At 45.6% G+C, this 22,783-nt stretch overlaps 1 protein-coding gene and 1 gene segment (V, D, J or C); one reads left to right on the forward strand and one right to left on the reverse strand.

Moving 5' to 3' along the window:
* Nucleotides 1-5,485: 5,485 nt before the first annotated feature.
* LOC130680659 (probable non-functional immunoglobulin lambda variable 5-48) lies at nt 5,486-9,386 on the reverse strand. The segment is given in 3 exon segments: nt 5,486-5,902; nt 9,075-9,192; nt 9,317-9,386. Coding segments are annotated over 3 exon segments (405 nt in total).
* A 12,860-nt stretch (nt 9,387-22,246) lies between these two features.
* LOC130680673 (solute carrier family 5 member 4) overlaps nt 22,247-22,783 on the forward strand; it is a 39,017-nt gene continuing 38,480 nt past the window's right edge. The window contains exon 1 of the mRNA XM_057491745.1: nt 22,247-22,381. Within this exon, the coding sequence (XP_057347728.1) occupies nt 22,247-22,381 (135 nt within the window). The remainder of the gene's footprint in view (nt 22,382-22,783) is intronic.

Consider the following 22,783-nt stretch of genomic DNA (forward strand, 5'->3'; position numbering starts at 1 on the left):
ATATGACCGCCGGGCCCCTGACTGAGGCTGCTGTGAGTGCAGGCTGCTCCGGGAACAATGACCTGAGTATGGCATCCAACAGGGAAAGAACGTGGGGGCACGTTCTAACCTGGGTCCGAAGGGAGAGCGGCTGGCCTGCTGGTGAGTGAACAAAGCAAACAATATTTCCAAAAAAGGTGCAGAGTTCTCGGAAGAGGGAGCAGTACTCAAATACGCAAAAACATCAAATACTGTAGGGGCTTGGGGTGTGGCCGAGCCTCTCATGTTTCTGAGCCTCCCGTTTCTTGGATGCTTGTATTGTCCCACCATGTTTCTTTTTTTGCTGCTTCCCCTGCTGTAGACGCTGTCGCCACTGACACCCCAGCACCGTGAGTGGATACACAGGACCCTAGGAGGTCAACACATGGCTGCTTCTCATTGTGCTTGGATGGATGCTTCCAGCCATTCCAGAAATCTTTATGAAAAGAATGAGACAAGCCAGCAGTGTGCCCGACGTGAGGGATATGAAAGATGAAAGCACAGAAGGCCGCTGTGGCTGAGGCAGGGGGCAGAGGGAACAGAGAGGAGAACCTCCAGGGGCAACGCCTACCTTTGTCCAGTGAGGATGCAAAGGTGCTTCATCGCGGTACGGATGCCACCGTCACGAGGCAAAACTCCCTCGCTGCTGCCCCCCTCCCCGTGCTGCCCCAGCTTGGAAAGGGTCTTTGCCCATCCAGTGAAGAACCCTAGGATGTGACACTTTCCTCCTATTATGGACATTTCCCATCAAAGTTCAAGACTTGATTCTCTCTTGTTCAGGCAGATGGAAAGATGAACTCTCGTCTGAAATACAGTTTAGGAAGTTCCCTTCAATCCCCAGCTTTACGACATAGGACCTTCTATATATATTTTTTCCATTGGGTGACCCTGTTGTTAAATACTTTTTTTAACTTTGAGTTAAGGGACAGAAAGGTACACGGGTGTTCCTTATTATTCAAAGCAATATATGACATAACGGTCCATGTGCATCTTTACCTCAGATGAAGATGTATGTGGGGGAGAACATAAAGATAACAAAGAGGTTCCTTGTTTTGAGGAATTCAATATTGAAAACCAAAGTTTGTAAGAGGTCAATGTCCTTTGATTAATTTCTAGTCAAAGCTTTACCCAGGGAAGCTTGACAAGGCGTAATGGACGTGCACGATTCCTACGGGACATTATAACCAAGCCAAGGATTGTAAGGAAAAGTCCCAGGCCATTAGGCCATTCACTGAAACACTGCACAGGGAGGGGGTCCAGTGCAGTCCCATCACGTTTCATTAACGGCAGACATCAAGGCCTGGCCCACCACACTCACACCCTCCCCATGCTGGCACCCCCATCTCTTGATGTATTCATTATCTGTCTCTTTACATCAAACTTCTCCAAAACTTGGATGCTTAAAACAACAGCATACGATTCCACAATTTTGGTGAGTCAGTGAATTAGCAACAGCTTAGAAGGACATTTCTGGTTCAGGTTTTCTCATGAGGTTTCAGTCAAATTTTGATCAGAGAGGTGGTCATATGAAGACTTGACTGGGGCTGTTGGATCAACTTCCAATCTGGCTGCACCCCAAGGCTGGTGGCAGGAGACCTCAGTTCCTTGACACACAAACGTCTCTGTAGGGTTGCTTGAGAGTCTTCATAACAGGGCAGCTGCCTTCCACCAGAGCAAGTGACCAGAGACAACACAATGGCAGTCTTACAGTCTAGCACTGCAAGTTCCCACGAGGTCCTTTCCTCAGTATCCCGTAGTCACACAAGCCATCTCTAATCAAAATGCACCAGGGCATGAACACCCGGAGGCAGTGGTCATTAATAACATCTTGGAGATTGGCTACTACACCTGGTCAGTCCACACAAGACACAGATCTGGGACCAGAGGCCTCATGCTGACACAGAGGAGCTAATTCTAACGGCCGGCAGGAGCAGCAGAAATCCCCCCTGTTTGCTGTGGGTGGCTGCCTGCTGGCCAGAATGGCGGGGGTCCTTCCTGTCTGCAAAGCCAGATGGCTCTTCTATTGCTTCTGTTATCATCGCTCCCATACAAAACTGGACATACTCTCACCGTACAGTCTGGCGGTCCCACTCCTTGGTATTTATCCAGATGTGTTTGAAAGCTATTCCCACACAAAATCCTGCACAAAGATGTTTATAGCTGCTTTGTTCATGATTGCCAAAATTTGGAAGGTGTCATGATGCCATTTAGTAGGTGAACGGGTGTTTTTAAAACCTAGTACAGCTGGACAAGGGAATGGCAAACACGTATTACCAAGTGAGAGAGGCCAATCTGAGGAGGCTGTGTGCTACATGATTCCAGCTCCATGACATCCTGGAAAAGGCAAAATCATGAAGACAGAAAAAGAGCAGTCATTGTCAGAGGTTAGGAGAAGAAGAGGGATGAAAATGCAGAGCACAAGAGATTTTTAGGACAGTGAGGCTATTCGGTATGAGTCTACAGTGGTGGGTACATTTCACTACACATCTGTCAAAGCCCATAGAACCTCCAAAACCAAGAGTGGACCTTATTGTGAATTATGAACTTTGGAAGGTAATGATGCATCAGCGTAGGTTCATGGACTTCACAAATGCACCACTCTCCTGCAGGGTTTAGATCTGGGGAAGGGAGAGTGTTGGGACAGCTGTGCGTGTGTCAGGGCAGTGGGCGTGTGGAACTCTCTGCACTTTCCACTCGGTTTGCTGTGAACCTAAAAATCATCTAAAGAATAATGTCTATTAAAATAAGAAAGCAGACATGATGTATGAGACTATATGCTTGTTTGGGGATATAAGAGAGTAAAAATGTGACTTGGAGAGGAATATTGCATTTGCTTTTATAAGAATATATCATGTTCTATCAAGAGCTGAGTCTTGAACATGAAAAGACAACAGAGCTCCCCAAACTTCAAAGGAAGGGTTGTTTAGACAGAATATGAATGGGAGTTACACCCACTCTGAGAATGCCACTCTGGTAAAACCTGAGCAAATAATTGTTGATGAGACACACGCGTTGTTCACTGCTATTCCAACAATGATGGTGACATGATATTTTTTTTAATGCTTTTGTATCCTCTGAGTTTTAAATTTGAAATAACAAAGACCAGAGGTCCAACTACTATCATTTCCACTGCAGGTGTTGTAAATGCAGAAGAAATATGGGGCATTTTAGAACTATAATTAGTGTGCAATAGCACCTTTACCCTTTCCATGTATTCAAAGCCAAGGGGAAGAACAAATTTCATGTGAACAATGACCTGCTGTTTCAAGCCATCCCTCACTTCCTTGAACCAAGTTTCAGCACTTTTCCACGGTGACTAATTTTAAGGTGCAATTGAAGTTACAGCAGAAGTAAACTGTTTTTCTCTCCTATGTGGGCTATATTTTCACCTTACATCTCTTCCAATAGCATGCATCATCAAGTCTTGACAACAGCTAGGGTGTATAATTGGGAATTGAGAGGAATGCAAGCCTTGGGATCCTACAAGCTATAGTAGACATGGAAAACGTCCATCCAGAGTGGGCATCGGGATGGAGGAAGGACCCATTCATAACTCCAAGATGTTACTCAGTTCTAAGCTAATGGAGGTCCAGATCTGTCACTTCCAACCACCAGAGCTACAGTGGCTTGTTATTTCTGCCTCCTATGCCCATTCTCAGCCCTGAATCTCAATGCTCCCTGTTACATTTTGCAGAACACTGTGGGCAAGGCTCTGTCTGGTGCTGCCACTCCTGAGGCCCTGGAAGGAGGGTAGGGCGTCTTCCTCGGGGCTGACTTGAGGTCTCTGAGACATGAAGGAGGCCCTGGGGAAAGACGGGGTTCTTCACTGCAGGTAACTCTCCAGGGCAACTGAAATTCAAGTCCACATAAAGGTTCACAGCAGAAATTCCTCTCAGATCCTGGCTATAGTGGAACCATGTTGGTGAGAAGTATTTTTCTGAGGCTATGTTTATTTGGTTAAAAAAAACACACCACAGTTTGGCACAAGAACAGACCCACAGACCGGTGGAACAAAATAGAGAGTCCATATATTAACCCAACCATGTATGGTCAAATAATATACGATAAGGAGCCATGCATGTACAATGGGGAAATGACAGCCTCTTCAACAGCTGGTGTTGGCAAAACTGGACAGCTACATGTAAGAGAATGAAACTGGATCATTGTCCAAACCCATACACAAAAGTAAACTCGAAACGGATCACAGACCTGAATGTAAGTCATGAAACCATGAAACTCTAAGAAGGAAACATAGGCAAAACTCTCTTGAATATAAACATGAACAACTTCTTCATGAATATATCTCCACAGGCAAGGGAAACAAAAGCAAAAATGAACACATGGGACTACATCAAACTAAAAAGCTTCTGTACAGTAAAACAAAAAGGCACCCTACAGCATGGGAGAATATATTCATAAATGATATATCCACTAAGGGGTTATACAAAGAGATCACGCACCTCAACAAACAAAAAGCAAATAATCCAATTAAAAAATGGGCAGAGGATCTGAACAGACACTTCTCCAAAGAAGAAATTCAGATGGCCAACAGACACGTGAAAAGATGCTCCACATCACTAATCATCAGAGAAATGCAAATCATAAAACCACAATGAGATATCACCTCACACCGGTTAGGATGGCCACCATCCAAAAGACAAACAAGAACAAATGCTGGCGAGGATGTGGAGAAAGGGGAACCCTCCTACACTGCTGGTGGGAATGTAAATTAGTTCAACCATTGTGGAAAGCAGTATGTGGTTTCTCAAAAAACTCAAAATAGAAATACCATTTGACCCAGGAATTCCACTTCTAGGAATTTACCCTAAGAATGCAGCAGCCCAGTTTGAAAAAGACATATGCACCCCTATGTTTATCGCAGCACTATTTACAATAGCCAAGAAATGGAAGCAACCTAAGTGTCCATCAGTAGATAAATGGACAAAGAAGAAGTGGTACATATACACAATGGAATATTACTCAGCCATAAGAAAACAAATCCTACCATTTGCAACAACATGGATGGAGCTAGAGGGTATTATGCTCAGTGAAATAAGCCAGGAGGAGAAAGACAAGTACCAAATGGTTTCACTCATCTGTGGAGTATAAGAAATAAGCAAAAACTGAAGGAACAAAACAGCAGCCGACTCACAGAACCCAAGAATGGACTAACAGTTACCAAAGGGAAAGGGACTGGGGAGGATGGGTGGGAAGGGAGGGATAAGGGGGGAATAAGGGGCATTACGATTAGCATGTATAATGTGAGGGGGGGACACGGGGAGGGCTGTGCAACACAGAGAAGACAAGTAGTGATTCTATAGCATCTTATTATGCTGATGGACCGTGACTGTAATGGGGTATGTGGGGGGGACTTGATAATGGGAGGAATCTAGTAACCACAATGTTGCTCATGTAAGTGTATATTAATGATACCAAAATAAAAAACAAAATAATAAAACAAAACAAAACAAAATTTTAAAAAAAGAGAAATGACCCAAATGTCCATCAAGTGGTGAAAAAGAAACCCACAAAAATCTGGGAGACAATTTCTGAATGGAGCTGTGTTTGCTTGTCTCACACAGTAGGATGGAGGAATCTCCACTTCAACAAAGTGAGTCATCAGACAGCACCATTGGTGCCTGGGGTTTACACCCCACTTCCCCATCCGGGTGCGTCACTGCGAGCAACACCACTGTGCCAGGTGGTGCAGTGACAGTCAGCCTCGTGCTCAGGCTGCAGCCCAGAGAGGAGCAGGAGCCCTGCATTGGCCGAGGCGTCTTTGGACCCCGAGAAGCAGCTGGGTACCCCGGAGCCCTGGTGTTTATTTGAATCTGAGTAGAACCTCAGGAGATAGCGGGGAGGGCTGGCCGGCTTCTGCTGGAACCTGTGCCCGAACCAAGAACACAGGACACAATTACTCAGTTTACATGTGTGGTTTTGGGGTCCAAGGCCCTCTGCCCCCACCCAGACTTGCAGTGTTTGGGGGATTCTCCATCAGTGAACACACGTTATGGGACGCCCAGATACTGCCCCATGATGTGCCTGAGGATCATATGTAAAGCTTCAGTCTCTTTGCAAGTCCTGCGTTTCAGGCCCTTCACCTCTCAACTGTGATTCCACATATACTGACGGAGACGTTGTGAACCAAGAACTAGGTCAGCCTCTCTCTTACTAATCCTGATGGGTTGTCTGTGTTTTAGAGGGGTTTGCGATTTCAAAGGAAAATCGTCCAAGAAATTAATTACACAGTGAACATAAAAAAGTGCCCCAAGGCAGAAAAATGGCCTTTGACACTGTCATTAATGGGTTTTTGAGGACATTGTCTTAGAGGGACGTCCTTTCCTGTGCTCTTAAGGGAAGCGGGGAGTGCATCTCCCCGGGGAGGAACGGGAGGGAGGGGCCTCTTGGGAAGAGGAGGAGGGAATCCGCCTCAGAGCCGGAAGGAGCAGAGCGGCTTCCGGGGATGCCCGAGCCTGGGAGGGGCCATTTCAGGGGACAGGGCGGGGGGCCCAGGCCAACACGGAAGGAGAAGAGGCTCGAAGGAAGAAGTAGATGGAAATCCATAGGCGAGGATGATTCGGAGAGGTGTTTGGTGGGCAGCACCCCCAGTGGGCCCCTGGGGTGAGGACGCGGGCAGCATGCAGTGGGCCCAGGACACCAGCGGGCGCGAGGGGGCACGTCTGCCTTCCCTGGTGATCTGAAGCATACCCGCGTGCCTTCCTTTGGACACTGAAATGTTTAACTTGAAACATTTTCATTTTATCTTTAAATGTGTGGGGTTGAGAACAACTTGCCCCCCACAATTCTGTGATTCTCCATGTTTCTGGATTCTCTTTCTTGCTTTTATCTTGCTTAGGGAAGAGACAGCTCTTTTCTAAGCACGTTTCTTAAAAGTATTAAGTAATGAATTACCCCAATAGGAATTAACCCATGCTTCTCATCAGTTTTCCAACCTCTTAACCTATAGCCACAGCTGATTAAAGTTATTTTCCCTCTCCCATGTTTCACAGGTGACAACTTAGTAGAATATTTGCCAATAAATAAAATGGAAAACCATATTTACAACCTTCATAAATAGTCTACTCAATGTCTACTGTCTGACACAAAAGCCGGTGTTACATATTTCATTATTTTTCACTTAAGCGTCCCACGTCTGATTCTACTTCCTACAGCAGTCAGGGTAGGCTACGTTATGCTGCTGTAACAAATTACATCAATATTTCAGGGGCATACAAAATCCAAAGTTTATTTCTCACTTGTATACCATTTCCAACCCTGACTGTCTGTGGCTCTGGGTCACTTCATCCCAGGACACGGCTGACAGAGAAGATTCTACTGGGAACGCTTCCAATCTCATAGCTGCCAGGCAAGAGAACTTGCCAAAGCAAGATGCTGGTTCTTAACAGCTCCTGCTCAAACATTCCACATGCCACTTCTGCTCATTTCATAGTCCAAAGGTCACCACATGACCACTCCTGAGTTCTGGAGGGTGGGGAGGCACAGTATAATGCTCCCACAGAGAGGGGTGTTGGGGATTGTGAAGAGTATGAGTTTAGAGTTTTAGACATCCCCGTTTTGCAGGTGAGGAAACACACTTAAGAAAAATGCTAAGTGAATTGCCCACGTCAGCCCTGTCCCATAGTGTCTCCTCCTGTCCAGTAGGATCCCACCTTCCTTGGCGGAAACGCTCCATGTCTGCACCCTCAAACATGCTGGCCATGAGGCCTGTGAAGTCATTAAGCAGCTAGTATGAAGGAGAAATGGGACTTCCAACTTTACTTAATTTTAATTCACTTAAATATGAATATCCACATTGTGGATCTAAGGACCTAAAGGACCAGTGGAGATCTAAGGACCAAAATTTGCATAGAACATAACAGAGGCAGAGCCCAAATTTGAACCCGGACACTCTGGTGAAGGAAAGGACATTGTTACAGACGCATCCATGCTGCTGTTCTTATCAATTTGCTCATATCCATAAAATACAAACTATAAAGTGTAGGATTTTATTGTGTCTTTCTTCATCTTTGTATCCTGTGCTTGAGATATGCTCCCAGAGAGAATAAGGTGGGACGTCTCCATGCAATTCTGTTATATTTTTATGTGCTCCATATAAAGACTAAAAATGTTAATTGCGTACTTAGCGTGACCAAAAATGGTACTCCACAGTTTGGTTGGGAGGAGGTTCTGTGTGATTGAGTAGCAGTTTCTCGGACCTCATGGTGCTTAGAATGCTATTTGTCCATAAGAAAACCATTTCAATTATGTGATATTGTGTTGAATAAGATGGGAAAGCAGAAACACACACAGATGATACATCGAGCCTTCCATCCAACTGAGCGACATAAACAGGATTCAAAGCTGAAAGGTTTCCTGACTGCTGAGAATATGCTTTTTTAAACCTGTACTTCTAAAACCAGAGTGTTTTTGCCCCCACCCCTGGGGGATATTTGGAAATCATTGCAAGTGTTTTGTGAGTCAGGACTTAGCAGTAGGGCACCACTGATATGGGGCCCAAAGGAGGCTGCAAGCATCCTACATACACAGAACGGCCCCCACCGTGGGGAACAATCCAGCCAGTTTGGCAGTAATGCCCAGTTTCAGAAACCCTGTTTGAACTCCATCATCTCCATGAAGTGATTGTAGAGGGACTGGGAGATCATCCATCAGGATATGGAAGGAAAGTTCATATTTTGAAAAGAAAATAGAGGGACTCACAAAATACAATCTCCATGGAAACCTTCCAGCAGGAGACAGGAAAGAACAGCCCTCCCCCTGGGTGGACACAAGTAGGGCAGACACAGGATCTGCAGGCTCTGGGGAGTTTGGGTCTCACTTCCCCATGGGTCTGGAGCACAGTGAGCTTATAGTCACTGTCATCACCAGACTGACAGTAGTAATCAGCCTCGTCCTCGGCCAGGAGCCCAGAGATGGTCAGGGAGGCAGTGTTAGAGGAGCTGTCAACGGAGCCAGAGAACCGATCAGGAACCCCCGACGGTCTTTGGTCATCATTGTAGATCACGGTGGTGGGGGCCCTGCCTGGGTGCTGCTGGTACCAGTATATGTAGTAATCATCAATGCTGCCGCTGCTGCGGACACAGGAGATGGTGACCGTCTGCCCTGGAGACCCTGACACCGAGCTGGGCTGAGTCAGCCTCACCTCAGCCCAAGACCCTGCAAGGAGGGAGCAACATGGGCACCAGTGAGGACAGAGATGACCCTGACCCCAAGCGGGAGGCAGGGGCCTCAGCCCTGGCAACAGCCACACGCCCTCCCACAACTCCCTGCAGGCAGCCACCTGTGCAGAGAGCGAGGAGCGTGAGGAGGAGCAGCGGATCCCAGGCCATGGTGGGGACGCCCCTGACTTTGCTTCCTGAGCCCCACAGCCAGGCCTCAGCCCCCCAGTCCTCTTTATGTGTCCTCTGAACCTCACAGTGGGAGGTCTCCATGCAAATCTTCCCCTTTCTGGAGGCTGTGCAAACCCCTCCTTCACCCCCAGCCTTGACCCCACCAGTGAGAAGGAAAAACTATAGCGGAGGGAACATTCTTAACCCCGGTGAGGTCACAGCAACACCTGCAAGCGGTGGGCAGGGCAACCAGCTGAGAAAACGGGGAGCAGCGACCCCTTGTGGGGGCCACGTGCCCTGTGGTGGATGCAGGCAGGACACATGTCCACTCTGGGCTCAGAGCCCCTGCCCTCCCCAGTCCGCACCCCTCACCATTCCAGCCCCGCGTCCAGGAGTGTCTCTGCACAACATCCTATGACCCACTGCATTTAAACCTTCATATCTATGTAGATGGTCCAAGGACCGTTACTCTTGTGCAGACATTTAGAGTCATTTGTGCTATTGGGGGTTGTAAACATCACAAGGAGAATGAGCTCTACTTGGAAAGATGAGGACGGAAGGGCTCTGCCTTCTGCAGGAGGGACCACATGGGGTGGGTTATGAGCCATTCCCTGGAGGGAACCTAGGCATTCAGGCAGGAAGAGGGAGGAGTTCCTCTTCAGAAGACACCAGAAGGGGAGGAAGACTCTAGGGCGGCGCGGAGGGGACAGGCTGGGTCTGAATCAGAAGTCGACGCAGTTAGAGCCCATGATCAGCAGGTGCCACGAAGATCTGATGCTAAGATGTTAGAACGGAAAGTCAGCAGGACCAGATGGACTTGAAGGAGGTTTGGGGAGATGATCTACACGGCGAGTGACCAACTGGATGTCTGGATAGGGCACAGAAAAGGGTCCATATAAATGTGAGGTTCCTTATTTTGTGGACCAGTTGGGGATTACTATTTTATTTGTATTTTATTTTATTCATTACTGTTTTATTTTTGTGTTGAATCGTTTAAGCCCAGTTTGAGCCTCTTTTTTAAGGCAATTATGTGATCAGAGTTAGCACTTCTGAAATAGTATAAGGTCAAACAGTATTTGGAGATTCTGCGACCTTCTGTGTATTTCGCCTCTTCCTCCCCCTGTCCCCCAACTTCTCCCTCCTCCTCTTCTTCCTCTTCTGTGAGGAAATACGTATGATAAAACTTACTATCTTAACCATTTTTAAGTGTACGGTTCAGTAGTGCTAAGTATATTGACATTGTTGTACAACAGATTGCCAGAACTTTTTCATCTTGAAAACCTGGAACTCTATATTAAACAACAACTCTCCATTTCCCTCTTTCCCAGCCCCTGAAACCATTCTACTTTCTGTTTCAATGAATTTGACTCCTTCACAGACCTCATGTAAGTGTAATCATATAGTATTTGTCTTTTGGTGTCTGGGCGAAATCACTTAGCACACTAGTCATCCGTGTTGCAACGTGTAGGATTTGCTTTCTTTCCAGGGCTGAACTGCATCTCCCCTTATGTGTACCGCATTTTGTTATCCAACCATCTGTCAATGGACATTGACTTGCTCCCACCTCTTGTCTACTGAGAATAGTGGTCCTGAGAACATGGGTGTACAAATATGTCTTTAAGGCCCTGCTTTGAATTCTTTTGGATGTATACCCAGAAGTGGGGTTGCTGGATCATATAATAATTCTATTTTTAATATTTGAGGAACCTCTATGCTGTCCATACCAGCTGTACCATTTTGCAATCCCACCAACAATGTGCAAGGTTCCAATTTCTCCACATCCTTGCCAACACTTGTTATTTTTCTGTTTGGTTTTTTAATAGCAGTGATCCTAATAGCAGCAGATGCCTCGTTGTAGTTTCGATTTGCATTTCTCTAAGGATTATGATGTGGAGCATTTTTTTCATATGCTTTCTGGACATTTATATATAACTTCAGAAAACCTTGAGTTTTTTGAGTGGGGTCTTTAGGGTTTTCTACATAGAAGATCATGTCATCTGCAATAAACATCATTTTTCTTCTTCTTTTCCAATTTGTACAGTCCTATTTCTTTTTCTTCTTTTTTTTCTTGCCTAATTGCTTTGACTACAGGGCTCTTACTGCATTGAACAGCAGATGGGAGAGTGAGCAACCCTGCCTTGTTCTTGATCTTAAAGGAAAAGCATTTGTTTTTTTCACTGTTCAGTATAATGTTAGCCATAGGCTTGTCATATACGACCTTTGTTGCATTAAAGTAAATTATTTCTATACCTATTTAATTGAGAGCATTTATCATGAAAGGGTGTTGAATTTCTTCAAATGTTTTTTCTGCATCTATTAAGATGATCATATGATTTTTATCCTTCATTCTGCTAACGTAGTGTATCACATTTATTGATTTGTGTATGTTGAGCCGTCCTTGTATCTGGGGGATAAATCCCACTTCACCGTGGGCGAATGATTCTCTTAATGTGCTGTTGCTAATATTTGGTTGAGGATTTTTGCATCTATGTTCATTAGAAATATTGACCTGCTATTTGCTTTTCCAGTAGTAGCCTTCTCTGGCTTTGGTATAAGGGCAATGCTGGCCTCATAAAATGAGTTTGGAAGTGTTGTTTTCTCTTCAACTTTTTGGAAGATTTTGAGAAGGATTGACATTAATTCTTTAATGCTTGGTAGAATTACCAATTATTTCAAATGACTTGTCTTTGAGTTCTGATTCTTTCTTCTGTGTGAGTGAGTCAGCTATTGATGTCCTCCACTAAATTTTTCAGTTCCACCACTGTATTCTTCAGCTGCAGGGTTCCTATTTGGTTCTTTTTTATGGTTTCTATTCCTTTGTTAAACTTCTCAGTTATGCATTGTTTTCCTGATTTTGTTTAGGTGCCTATCCTTGTTCTCTTGCAGCTCATTGAGCTTCAGATGATTATTCTGAATGGTTAGTCAAGCAATCCATGGATTTCCATTTCTTTAGGGATAGTCACTGGACCTTTGTTCATTTCCTTTGGTGGTGTCCCATTTACCTGATTCTTTGTGATCCATGTAGCCTTGCAGTGATGTTTGTATCTCTGAAAGAGCAGACACCTCTTCCAGTCTTTACAGTCTGTTTTTTTGGCAGGTAAAGACTTTTCCTACCGGGTCTCTGACCTGTTAGGACTACCTCCAGGATTGTGTTCAAGTCAGGCTGAAGCCCAGATTCATTTCTATTGCCAAGTCTGCAGTTGGGTCTGTGACTGGCAGGCCTGTTACCAAAGGCACAACCAGATGTGCCTTCTACCTGGTCCCTGAGCATGCTCCCATAAGGTCCCTGGCTAGTCCCTGGCTTGGCAGGACTGCCTCTGGACCACAGTAGAGATCTGGAGCTGGTTCATGGGCTTGCTTCAGGGACCACAGTTGGGTTTAAGACTGGTGAGCCTGTTACCAGGAATTCCTATGGATGTGGCTTCGGGCCCCTACTGGGCAGGCCCCTGGGTGGACAAACTTTCTCAGACCACCTTAGAGCAGGGCTGACCCAAGCCCTGGGACTACCTCAGAGGCCACAGTCAGGTCCTAGCTCAGGGGCCCTGCTACCAGGGGCACCTACAGGCAGGGCTGCTTCCAGGTCCTGGCGGAAAGGGCTGGTAGCAGGACTGCAGGCAAGTGGGGCTGCAGCCAAAGCTACAAGGGGCAGGGCTGTTTCTGGTCTTCAGCTGGGACCACAGTCACAGGCCTGCTCCCATTAGTGGGCCTGCCTTCTCAAACTGGCCCTCCTCGGCCTGGGTCCCCTGGGGCTTGCAACCTCCTACCTGGATCCCAAAGCTCCCTCAAAGGCCCAAATGCCTTAGATCTTCAGGTGCTCATAGCAGAGGTGACAGCCGAAAAATCTCCCAGTGAGAGAGTGTTGATGGCAGGTTGTGATAAGGGAACAAATGGCTGGGCAAATGCAGAAGGGATGTGCTGGCCCACTTCCACAGGGCCCACAGCACAGTGTGAGCTCTGACGTTCTAATTCCAGGTCTGCAGGAATAACCAGTCTCCCCTCAGGCTGAAATCCAGGGAACAAACACCATCACTCTTATAGAGCTTCAGGATGAAGGTGGTGATCTTGTGACCAAGTGACCCATCCACTGCCAGAGGGTTCTGCATCTGGTATCACAGCCAACTTGCTCCTCGCAGACCAGAGGAGAAAGGCAGGTCCTGTATGACCCCAAGGACCCCTTCACCTAAACCCCTGGCAAGTGTTTCATTTAGAAAAGACTGAGGGAAAAAAGTTCTGGGATGTGCAGAAGATGCCGCAGAGCCCTGTGTCCAGAAGCTCAGCTGTGGGGTTTCTGTCCCCAGGCTGTGTCTCACCCACCAGGCAGCCTCTCCTAGGAGCAGACATGCTCTTTCCCCATATATTCTGGATCCTCACTGTCTATCAGCCCTTCCTGGACCAGATTTGGGCAAAGAGTCTATAGAAGAAAAAGGTGATGACCCCACATCTGAAGGAATAAGACAGTCAGACCCAGGAGCTTGTGGGACAGTGGCAGCAGGTGGAGGCATCAAAGATGGCAGAAAATCACCCATCAGTGAGGACACAGTGTGCCCACATCGCCGAGAGCTGGCTGAGTGGTTTACCAGCTGTCTGGCACATCTGCATGCTCAGGACATCACATGGCACCCCCTGCTGGCTACAGGGCCCACATCCTTGGGCTACTGTGCTAAAGAATACTAAGCACATGGCGCAGTGTCTTTTTATACTGTAATTTTTCCTTGTGTCAATAGAGTGAAAAGAGGCCTCAGAAAAGCAACCATGGGATCAGTGATGCCCTAACACCTAGATGTTTTTCTCAATGGAAGAACACCATTTTTTTCAAAACATCAGTCTCTGTAAACTGTGTCCCTACAGCTCCAACTTTGCCTGCTGTTTCCAGACACTGCACACGGTGTGTGGAAAGACAGAGGCTGTAACAGGAACACACATACAGAGAAATCACCCTATGTGCACGACTGCCGTGTGAGCTCTGGGCTGCTGTCCCATGCTCAGCAGCCATAGATCCTCCTCATCCTCAGGCCGCAGACCAGTGATGGTCAGGGAGACCAAGCTGCCTTACCTGGAGCCAGAGAATCAGTCTGAAAGCCATATCATATCATATCATATCATATCATATGTCATACCATATCACACTACATTATAATATTGTTATATTATATTAATGATGCATTTTGGGATCCAAAGAAAACTGAACCACAGAAGACTACAGAACGTAGGGGCTTATTTTAGAACCAGTAAAAGTTCCAGAAAAACCTAGCAGGGCTCCCAGACTTCTGCTGGAATTACTCAGGCTTCTGCTGAATAATTCAGATTATCACCTAGGACTCCACAGATGCCCTTCCTCAGAAGGACACAGCTGCCAAGTCCTCAACAGTAAACGAGAGTCTCTGTCCCCACGCCTGGGAGGCATTCTGCTGGGAGCGGCTGAGGGCCGACTACTCACGGCTAGTCCCACAGCACCCCCTGCTGGTTAAGTCGCCGCCCCCGCCTTAAAGACCTGATAGTCCTGGGGCTTTCCTCCTTTTAACTGGGTTATTTCACCTTGCAGGGCACATTGTTTTCATGACTCCTGGCACACTGCAGACTTCTGCCACCTCTCGGATGTCTTTAGATCCTGAATGCCCCAGAGGTTTTATGCCTTCTATTTCCTTTTCTTACAATATCGTTTCTTCTATTCCTTTAGAACCAGTTCCACCTCCCTGGGAATGTGCCGGGCACTAGTCTAGGCCTTACATCAATGTTAATGGGCAACAACTAACACAGCCCCTTACTATAGGACTCTTTATATTTGGGTTCCCAGAGGAGGCGGAACAGATATTAAAGGGATAGCAGAAAAGACATCGTAAGGAAAGGAAATAGAAGGCATAAAACCTCTGCGGCATTCAGGATCTAAAGACATCCGAGAGGTGGCAGAAGTCTGCCCGTGCCAAGGGCAGCAGGTGGTGAGATGGGGGAAGGGCGAAGAGATAAAGGAACGAGAGAATTCTGTGATGGGGGGAGGTGGGGACAGGGTGCTTTACGTGTCAACTTGGGGTCTGGGACTTTGTTTGCGGGAGAGACTTTGAAGATTTTAAACAGTGACATTCTCAGGTTCCCATATTTGAAGCTTTGTAAGTATAATATAAATTAGAGAAACCCAGCAAGGAGGGAGTTTGGCTGTGCGATAGTGTCTAAGGCATAGAAATCAAGGAGAGGTGAGACTGAAACGTGATTAGGAGTAGAATCTACCAGGCTGATGAGCACATGGATCTGGCAGGTGAGAAAAGAAAAAGAAAGATGGTGAGTCTGGGTGACTGTCAATGGTTCTAAACCAGGGGACTTCCGACAATGACTAGAGGTAGTTTGGGGGAATGTCATACGTGGGGGAAAGGGACGGGTGGCTGGTGCGTCTAGTGGGCAGTAGCCAGGGGTGCTGACTGACGCCCTGCAATACCCAGGACATCCCCTCACAACAAAAACCATCCAGCCCAAATGTCAATAGTGCTGAGGCTGGGAAATCATGACCAGCCCATGAAACATTTGAAAAGGGGCAAGACTGAGCAAAAAAAACCCTGAGCTTTGTTTTTGGGGAATGTGGTGGCATCTGGTGGAATTATGACGGTAAAACTCAAGGAAAGGTCGGGGATGTAAGGACTCTCTTTTCTCCTTCTGTAGGAAAGGTTTGAAAACAGCCCACCTCATAGAGCTCTTGGCATTCATTCATTTATTCACTAATTGTTTAAGGAACCTCTAGTAAATGCCAGTGATAGGCCAGGTAACAGACAGGAAGCCACCGTGACTGCAGTAGGGAGATGAGAGCACAGGAGACGGATGGAACCATCCCCGAGGACCGACCCAGACCCGTAACGTGCAAAAGTAGTTTTCAAACCAAGTCTTGCATATAGGCCTCCCAGAGAAGGCAGGGGAACGTGCTCCTCTTCCGGGGCGTGCAAAGTTACTTCCTTAATTCATCCGGACTGGTCAGCATCCAGGGCCTGTACACCCAGACTGCCTCCTGTTCCTCTTTCCTCTGTCCCTGGGCCTGAGGTGGGAGCAGGTGAGTACGCGGATGCACAGACGCAAGAACTGGAGAGGCAAAGGCTTCGGAGGGCAGGGAGGCTGTGCCCTGAGCTCTCTGCCCACACAGTGAGTTGGGGGGCTCGGAGGGCCAGAACCCCAGGCCTACAGGCAGAAGACGATGTTATCCCCAACAGGAACCCCTTATTCAGAAACAAAAATGGTCTGAAGGAAACCTGTTGCTCGGTGGGTTAACTTACTGGCGAAGGGAAGTCACGGGCGTGTGTCATTCCGCGGGAGCTTGCCAAGCGCTTCCCCTGTGGGTTTCCTCGCGCGGCATGAGGCCTTTGGGCCCCAGGTTCACAGGTATCTCTAGAAAGTGATGTTTCCTTGCCCTGTTTTGAGGCCAAGCTTGATTTTTTTTCCCCCCAGAACTGAGCAGGAGCTTTTTTTTATGTTACATTAAGGTTTAGGTAACTTAGGTCTACTATTCTCCTTAACTGAGAAACATTAGATTTTCCACTCAGCTCCTACAGAGGCTTCTTTTCTCATCAATTTTATACCTTGTTGTGCATTTAAATGGTCAGAAATATACACAGAAGTTGAATGCCAGCCAGAAGAAGGAACAGATCTGATGAAAGCTCGACCCCAGAGTAAGGGTAGGGGGGTGAGCAAAACGACCTGATAAGGCGCCTCACTCCAAGGAGCTCCATCCTGAGGACTGAGATGATGAGCAAAACAGCCGAGCAGCACACACGGAGCCCTTGTGCCCCCAGAGAAGCCCCCGGAGAAGCCATCTGAACCAACTTAGTGGGAGCTCAGGAAGGTTAGCAACAGTCAGGCAAATGCTCCGTTAAGAGAAGGATATTTTCACAGTGGTAGATAGGGGGGTTCACAAGGTGACATCAATCCGCGGACAGCGGTGGATCCCAGCAGGAGACTGTGAAGCCGTGAGGGAGCCCCAGACCAAGGAGCGGCGTTCTGAGAAAGCGAGCTCTGAGAAAGCTCACTGACAGTGGTCCTGTCTGCAGAGCCAGACACGGATTCAGAAAGAGCATTTGACAAAATTCAACATCCTTTCATGTTAAAAACTCTCAACAAAATAAGTATAGGAGGGACTTACCTAAACACAATAAAGGCCATACATGACAAACCCACAGCTAACAACCTACTCACTGGTGAAAACCTGAAAGCTTTTCTTCTAAGCTCAGGAACAAGACAAGAGTGTCCCCTCTCACTCCTCCCATCCAACATACTACTGGAGATCCTAGCCAGAGCAATTAGGCAATAAAAAATAAATAAAAGGTCTCCAAATTGGAAAGGAAAAAATAAAATTGCCTGTTTGCTGATGACATGATCTTACATTTAGAAAATCCTGAAGACTTCAGCAAAAAAAACTATTAACACTAATAAACAAATTCAGTAAATTTGCAGGATATATAATCATCATACAAAAATCAGTTGCATTTCTATACACTAACAACGAACTATCCAAAAAATAAAGGAAACAATCCCATATACAATAACATCAAAAATAATAAAATCCTTAGGAATAAATTTAACCAAGCAGGTGAACAGTCTGTACACTGAAAACTGTAGAACCTTGATTAAATAAATGGAAGAAAACATAAATAAAGGGAAGATATTCCACATTCATGGATTGGGAAAGTTAATATGTCAAAATGCCCATACCACCCAAAGCAATCTACAGATGCAATGTGATCTCTATTAAAATTCCAGTGATATTTTTTTTTCACAGAAATAGAAAAAATAGTCTCACCACAAAAACCCCCAAAAAGACAAATCAGTCTTGAGAAAGAGGAACTTAGCTGGAGGCATCAGACTTCCTGATTTCAAACTATATCACAAAGCTAAAGTAAGCAAAACAGTCTGATCCTGGCATAAAAAGAGAGACACAGACCAATGGAACAGAATCAAAGGCCCAGGAATAAACTCATGCATATATGGTCAATTACTCTTTAATGAGGATGCCAAGAACACACAGTGCAAAAGGATAGACTCTTTCATAAATGGTGTTGGGGAAAGGAGAAACTGGATACCCACATGCAAAATAATTAAAGTGGATCTCCATCTTATACCACTCACAAAAATTAACTCAAAACGGATTAAATACTTTAAGACCTGAATTGAAAATTCTTAAAAGAAAATATAGCGAAAAAACTCTCCTTGGCATTGGTTTTGGTGGTGATTTTTTTGGATATGGCACCATAAGCCCAGGCAACAAAACAAAAAATAAATATGCGGAACTACATTAAACTTAAAAGCTTCTGCATGGAAAAGTGAACAATCAACAAAATGAAGAGGGAACCTATAGAATGGGAGAAAGTATTTATGTCATATATCTGGTAAAGGGTTATATCTAAAATATCTAAAGAACTCATACGACTCAACCCCAGAACAAATAATCTGATTTTAAAATGGACAAAGGACTTAGACATTTTTTCCAAAGAAAACATATAAATGCCCAACATGTACGTGAAAAGGTGCTCAACATCACTAATCCTCAGGGAAATGCAAATCAAAACCAATAGGATATATTACCTTATACCAGTTAGGATGGCTATTATCAAAAAGACAAGAAATAGCAAGGATTGGCAAGGATGCGGAGAAAAAGGAATCCGTACGCACTGCTGACCGGAATGTGAATTGGTACAGCCATTATGAAAAACAGTACGTAATACCATGTGATCCAGCAATCCCACACCTGGGTATGTATCCAAAAGAAATAGAGTAATATCTCCAGTTATTTGCACTTCCATGCTCATATAGCATTATTCACAATAGCTAAGATATGGACACAATCAAAGTGTTTGTTTCCTGACAGACGAATGGATATAAAGAAAATGTAGCATGCACCCACACACTAGAATATTATTCTGCCTTTAAAAAGAAGGAAATCCAGCAATTTGTGACAACATGGATGAATCTGAAGGACATTATGCTAAGTGAAGTAAGCCAGATGCAGAAAGACAAGCACTGCATGACCTCACTTCCAGTGGAATACAAAACAGGTAAACTCTCAGAATCAGAGAGCAGAATCGTGCTTACCAGAGATTGGGGGAAGGGGGAAAGTAGGGAAATGTTGGTCAAAGGTTACAAAGTCTCAGTTCTGTAGGATGAATAAATTCTGGGGTCTAATGTACAGCATGGTGACTATAATTAATAATACATACTGTAAATTTGCTAAGATAGTAGATTTTAACTGTTCTCACACATGCACACACAAAAAAAGAATGGTAACTATGTGAGGTGATGGATATGTTAATTAGCTTATTGTGGTAATAATTTCACAACATATGCGTAAAATTCACATGGAATCTTGGATAGCCAAACTTGGATAGCCAAACTATCTCGGAAAAGATGAATAAACATGGATGTCTGACACTTCCTGATTTCAAAACTTATGAAGCTACAGTAATCAAAACAGTGTGCCACTAGCATAGGACAAACATGTAGAGCAATGGAATAGAAGAGAGAGCCCAGAAATAAACCCTTGCAGAAGAGGCTAAATGATTTTTGCAAGGGGGTAAGATCATTCAATGGGAAAGAACAGTCTTCAGCACCTGGTGCTTAAAAACTGGATATCCACATGAAAATGAGTGAAGCTGGACCCTTACTTTCTTACACCATATACAAAAAATAAACTCAAAATGATACAAAGACCTAAACTTAAAAGATGAAATTATAAACATAGGGTAAAATTTTTATGACATTGGATTTGGTGATGAATATGACACTAATAGCAGAAGCAACAAAAAAAGTATTGAACTTCATCAAAATTTTATCAGAGGGCACTATCAAGAGAAATAAAATACAACCCACAGAATAGGGAAAAAATGTTTTCAAACTATATCTATGATAAGAGATTAACATCTAGGATATCTAAGAACTACAAATCAAAAACAACAATCCAGTGTAAAATGGGCAAAGGACTTAAATAGACATTTTTCCAAAAATATATACAAATAGCCAATAAGCACATGAAAAGATGTTCAACATCATTAATCATTGCATTAGAAATGCAAATCAAAACCACAGTAAGATACCACTTCACATCTATAAGTATGGCTATAATTTTTAAAACTGAAAAGAACATATATTGGTATATATATGGAGAACTTGGAACCCTGTACATTGCTGCTGGGAAAGTAAAATGATGCAGCTGCTGTGGAAAATAGTTTGGTGGTTCCTTAAGCTGTTAAACAGAATGATAAAAGGACCCATCCATTCTATTTCTAGGTGTATACTCAAAAGAATTGAAAGCGGGCACTCAAACATATGTTTGTCCACCCATGTTCACAGCAGCATTATTCAGAATAGCCAGAAGGTGGAAACAACCCAAGTGTCCATCAACAGATAAATGGATAATCAAAATATAATCTGTATGTGCAGTGGAATATTATTCAGCCGTGAAAAGGAATGCAATTCTGATATATGCTAAAACATGGATGAATCTTGAAAACATCATGCTGAGTGAAATAAGCCTGAGCTGTAAGGACAGACACTGTATGATCCCACTTGTGTGATGTAAGGCACATGCTAGATGGCAGGTTGGTACAAGCCCCACCTCTTCATTATCTTGAAAAGACACAGTTCTCATCCTCCCTCTGTATTCCCACCAAGCAAAAGATGCAACACAACATGCTGTTTGGTGAGTCAAGAGATTCTGGGGCGGCAACTGGGGCATCTCTGTGGTGATGAAGACTGTCCGGATGTCAGGCCTTGATCTCTTGGGGACAGTGGAAGGGGGGAAGCCCCAGGTAGCTGTTAGGCTCGTTGCTGCCCAGTGAAAGCTTGCTGCATGCAGGCCCTGGTGGCCAATGCTCTGTCCAGTCGGCCGCTCCTGGACTCCCTGCACGTAAGTTTCCCCCAGCAAAGCTAAGTCTCGGTGGCTGTCTCTGGGTCTTTCCTTCAGTCTGTGCAGATCGCCCTCTGTGCCTGGCTCAGGGTCACTGGGGCACAGATCCTTGTGTGAGGCACGTAGAGCAGAGGGTGCCAGAGGCTGGGAAGATGGAGGATTGTGGAGTTACTGCTCGTTGGGAACAGAATTTCTGCCAGGGTTGGTGACAAAGTTCTGAAAAAATGGATGGTGATGGTGGTTGCACAAGATTGAGAATGTACGTAATGCCACTGAACTGCACACTTAAAAAACGGCTACAGTGATCAATTTTGTTATGTCTTTTTCACCATAATAACAATATGGGGTCTTTAGGAAGTTTCAGGCAGTCCATGGATCACGGGCCCCGAATCCTGAGAAGCACCTTCATATTCTTTTAGGTTGATTCACCCGCTGGCAGATCCTCTGTCCTGGTCCACCCCACAGCCCTGCCTGGGCCCACGTGCCAGGCTTGTAGAGCCCCTGCCCCTTCCTGCGTGGGCCACCATGGTCCCTTGTGTCAAGTAAAGTCCACTTAGATTACCTGCTCTGAAGAAATATGGAGCTACAGAACCCACGGCGTGCACAGTTAACTTCACTTTCAAGGGATGTGACTCCTTGGCCAGGAATCATGCCAGCTCTGTCAGGGACCGTCACCCCTGTCCTCCTGACTTTGGGGGCCCTCTCACCTCTGGCCCCCTCCTCTGCTTGTCTCCTGCATCTATCCCTAATCCTCACTCAACCTGCTCACAACATCCTAAAGACCCCGACTTTCCCCTCAGGGAAACCCCTGCTCTCCACATTCAACTCCCACCCCACCTCTGGGCTGTTGCCCCCACTCCCACACTGACTGCCGGAAGGCCAGGGTCTCCAACTCGAAGAGGTTTAAAGTCCCTGTGCTCTGAGAGCCTGCCGCACCTCTTCCAGGCTGATCATTAACTCCAGCTTATAAGGAAGGGACGTCCCTGGGAGGGAGAAGGCATATCCTGCAGCCATGGCCAGCACGTTAAGCCCCAGCACCATGACTGAGACCCTGAGTCCTCCCGAGATGTCAGAGCGCATCCAAAATGCTGCTGACATCTCCGTCATTGTCATCTACTTCGTGGTGGTGATGGCTGTCGGGCTGTGGGTATGTGGGGGCCCGAGAGGGTGTTCAGGGTGGGCACGAGGCTTGCATGCAAATTGTCTTTTTTAGGGAAAGCTGTGGGGTAACAAAGCTGCGAGAACATCAACAGCTGTCACAGATTTCATTGTCCTCTGAGAATCATTTTCTTGTGTGTGACATAAATACTGCTTACGCTAACTTTATTTATTTCTTCTGACAATGCCATCATCTGAACAGAGCCAGAAGTGGGAACTTCACACTTATTCTGTTTGACATCTCCAGCACCTGGCATAATGAATAAAGGTGCTATTTTTATTGTCTCCCATCTTCCATTTCCTTTATTATTTGCTCACTTTCTAAGTGAGTAAGTTGGATACTCAATTCATTTAACCTCCATTCTTTCTTTTTAGTAAGGGGTGAGAGGCT

This window comes from Manis pentadactyla, chromosome 14 (assembly GCF_030020395.1).
Source record: "Manis pentadactyla isolate mManPen7 chromosome 14, mManPen7.hap1, whole genome shotgun sequence".
NCBI classification, from domain to species: domain Eukaryota; kingdom Metazoa; phylum Chordata; class Mammalia; order Pholidota; family Manidae; genus Manis; species Manis pentadactyla.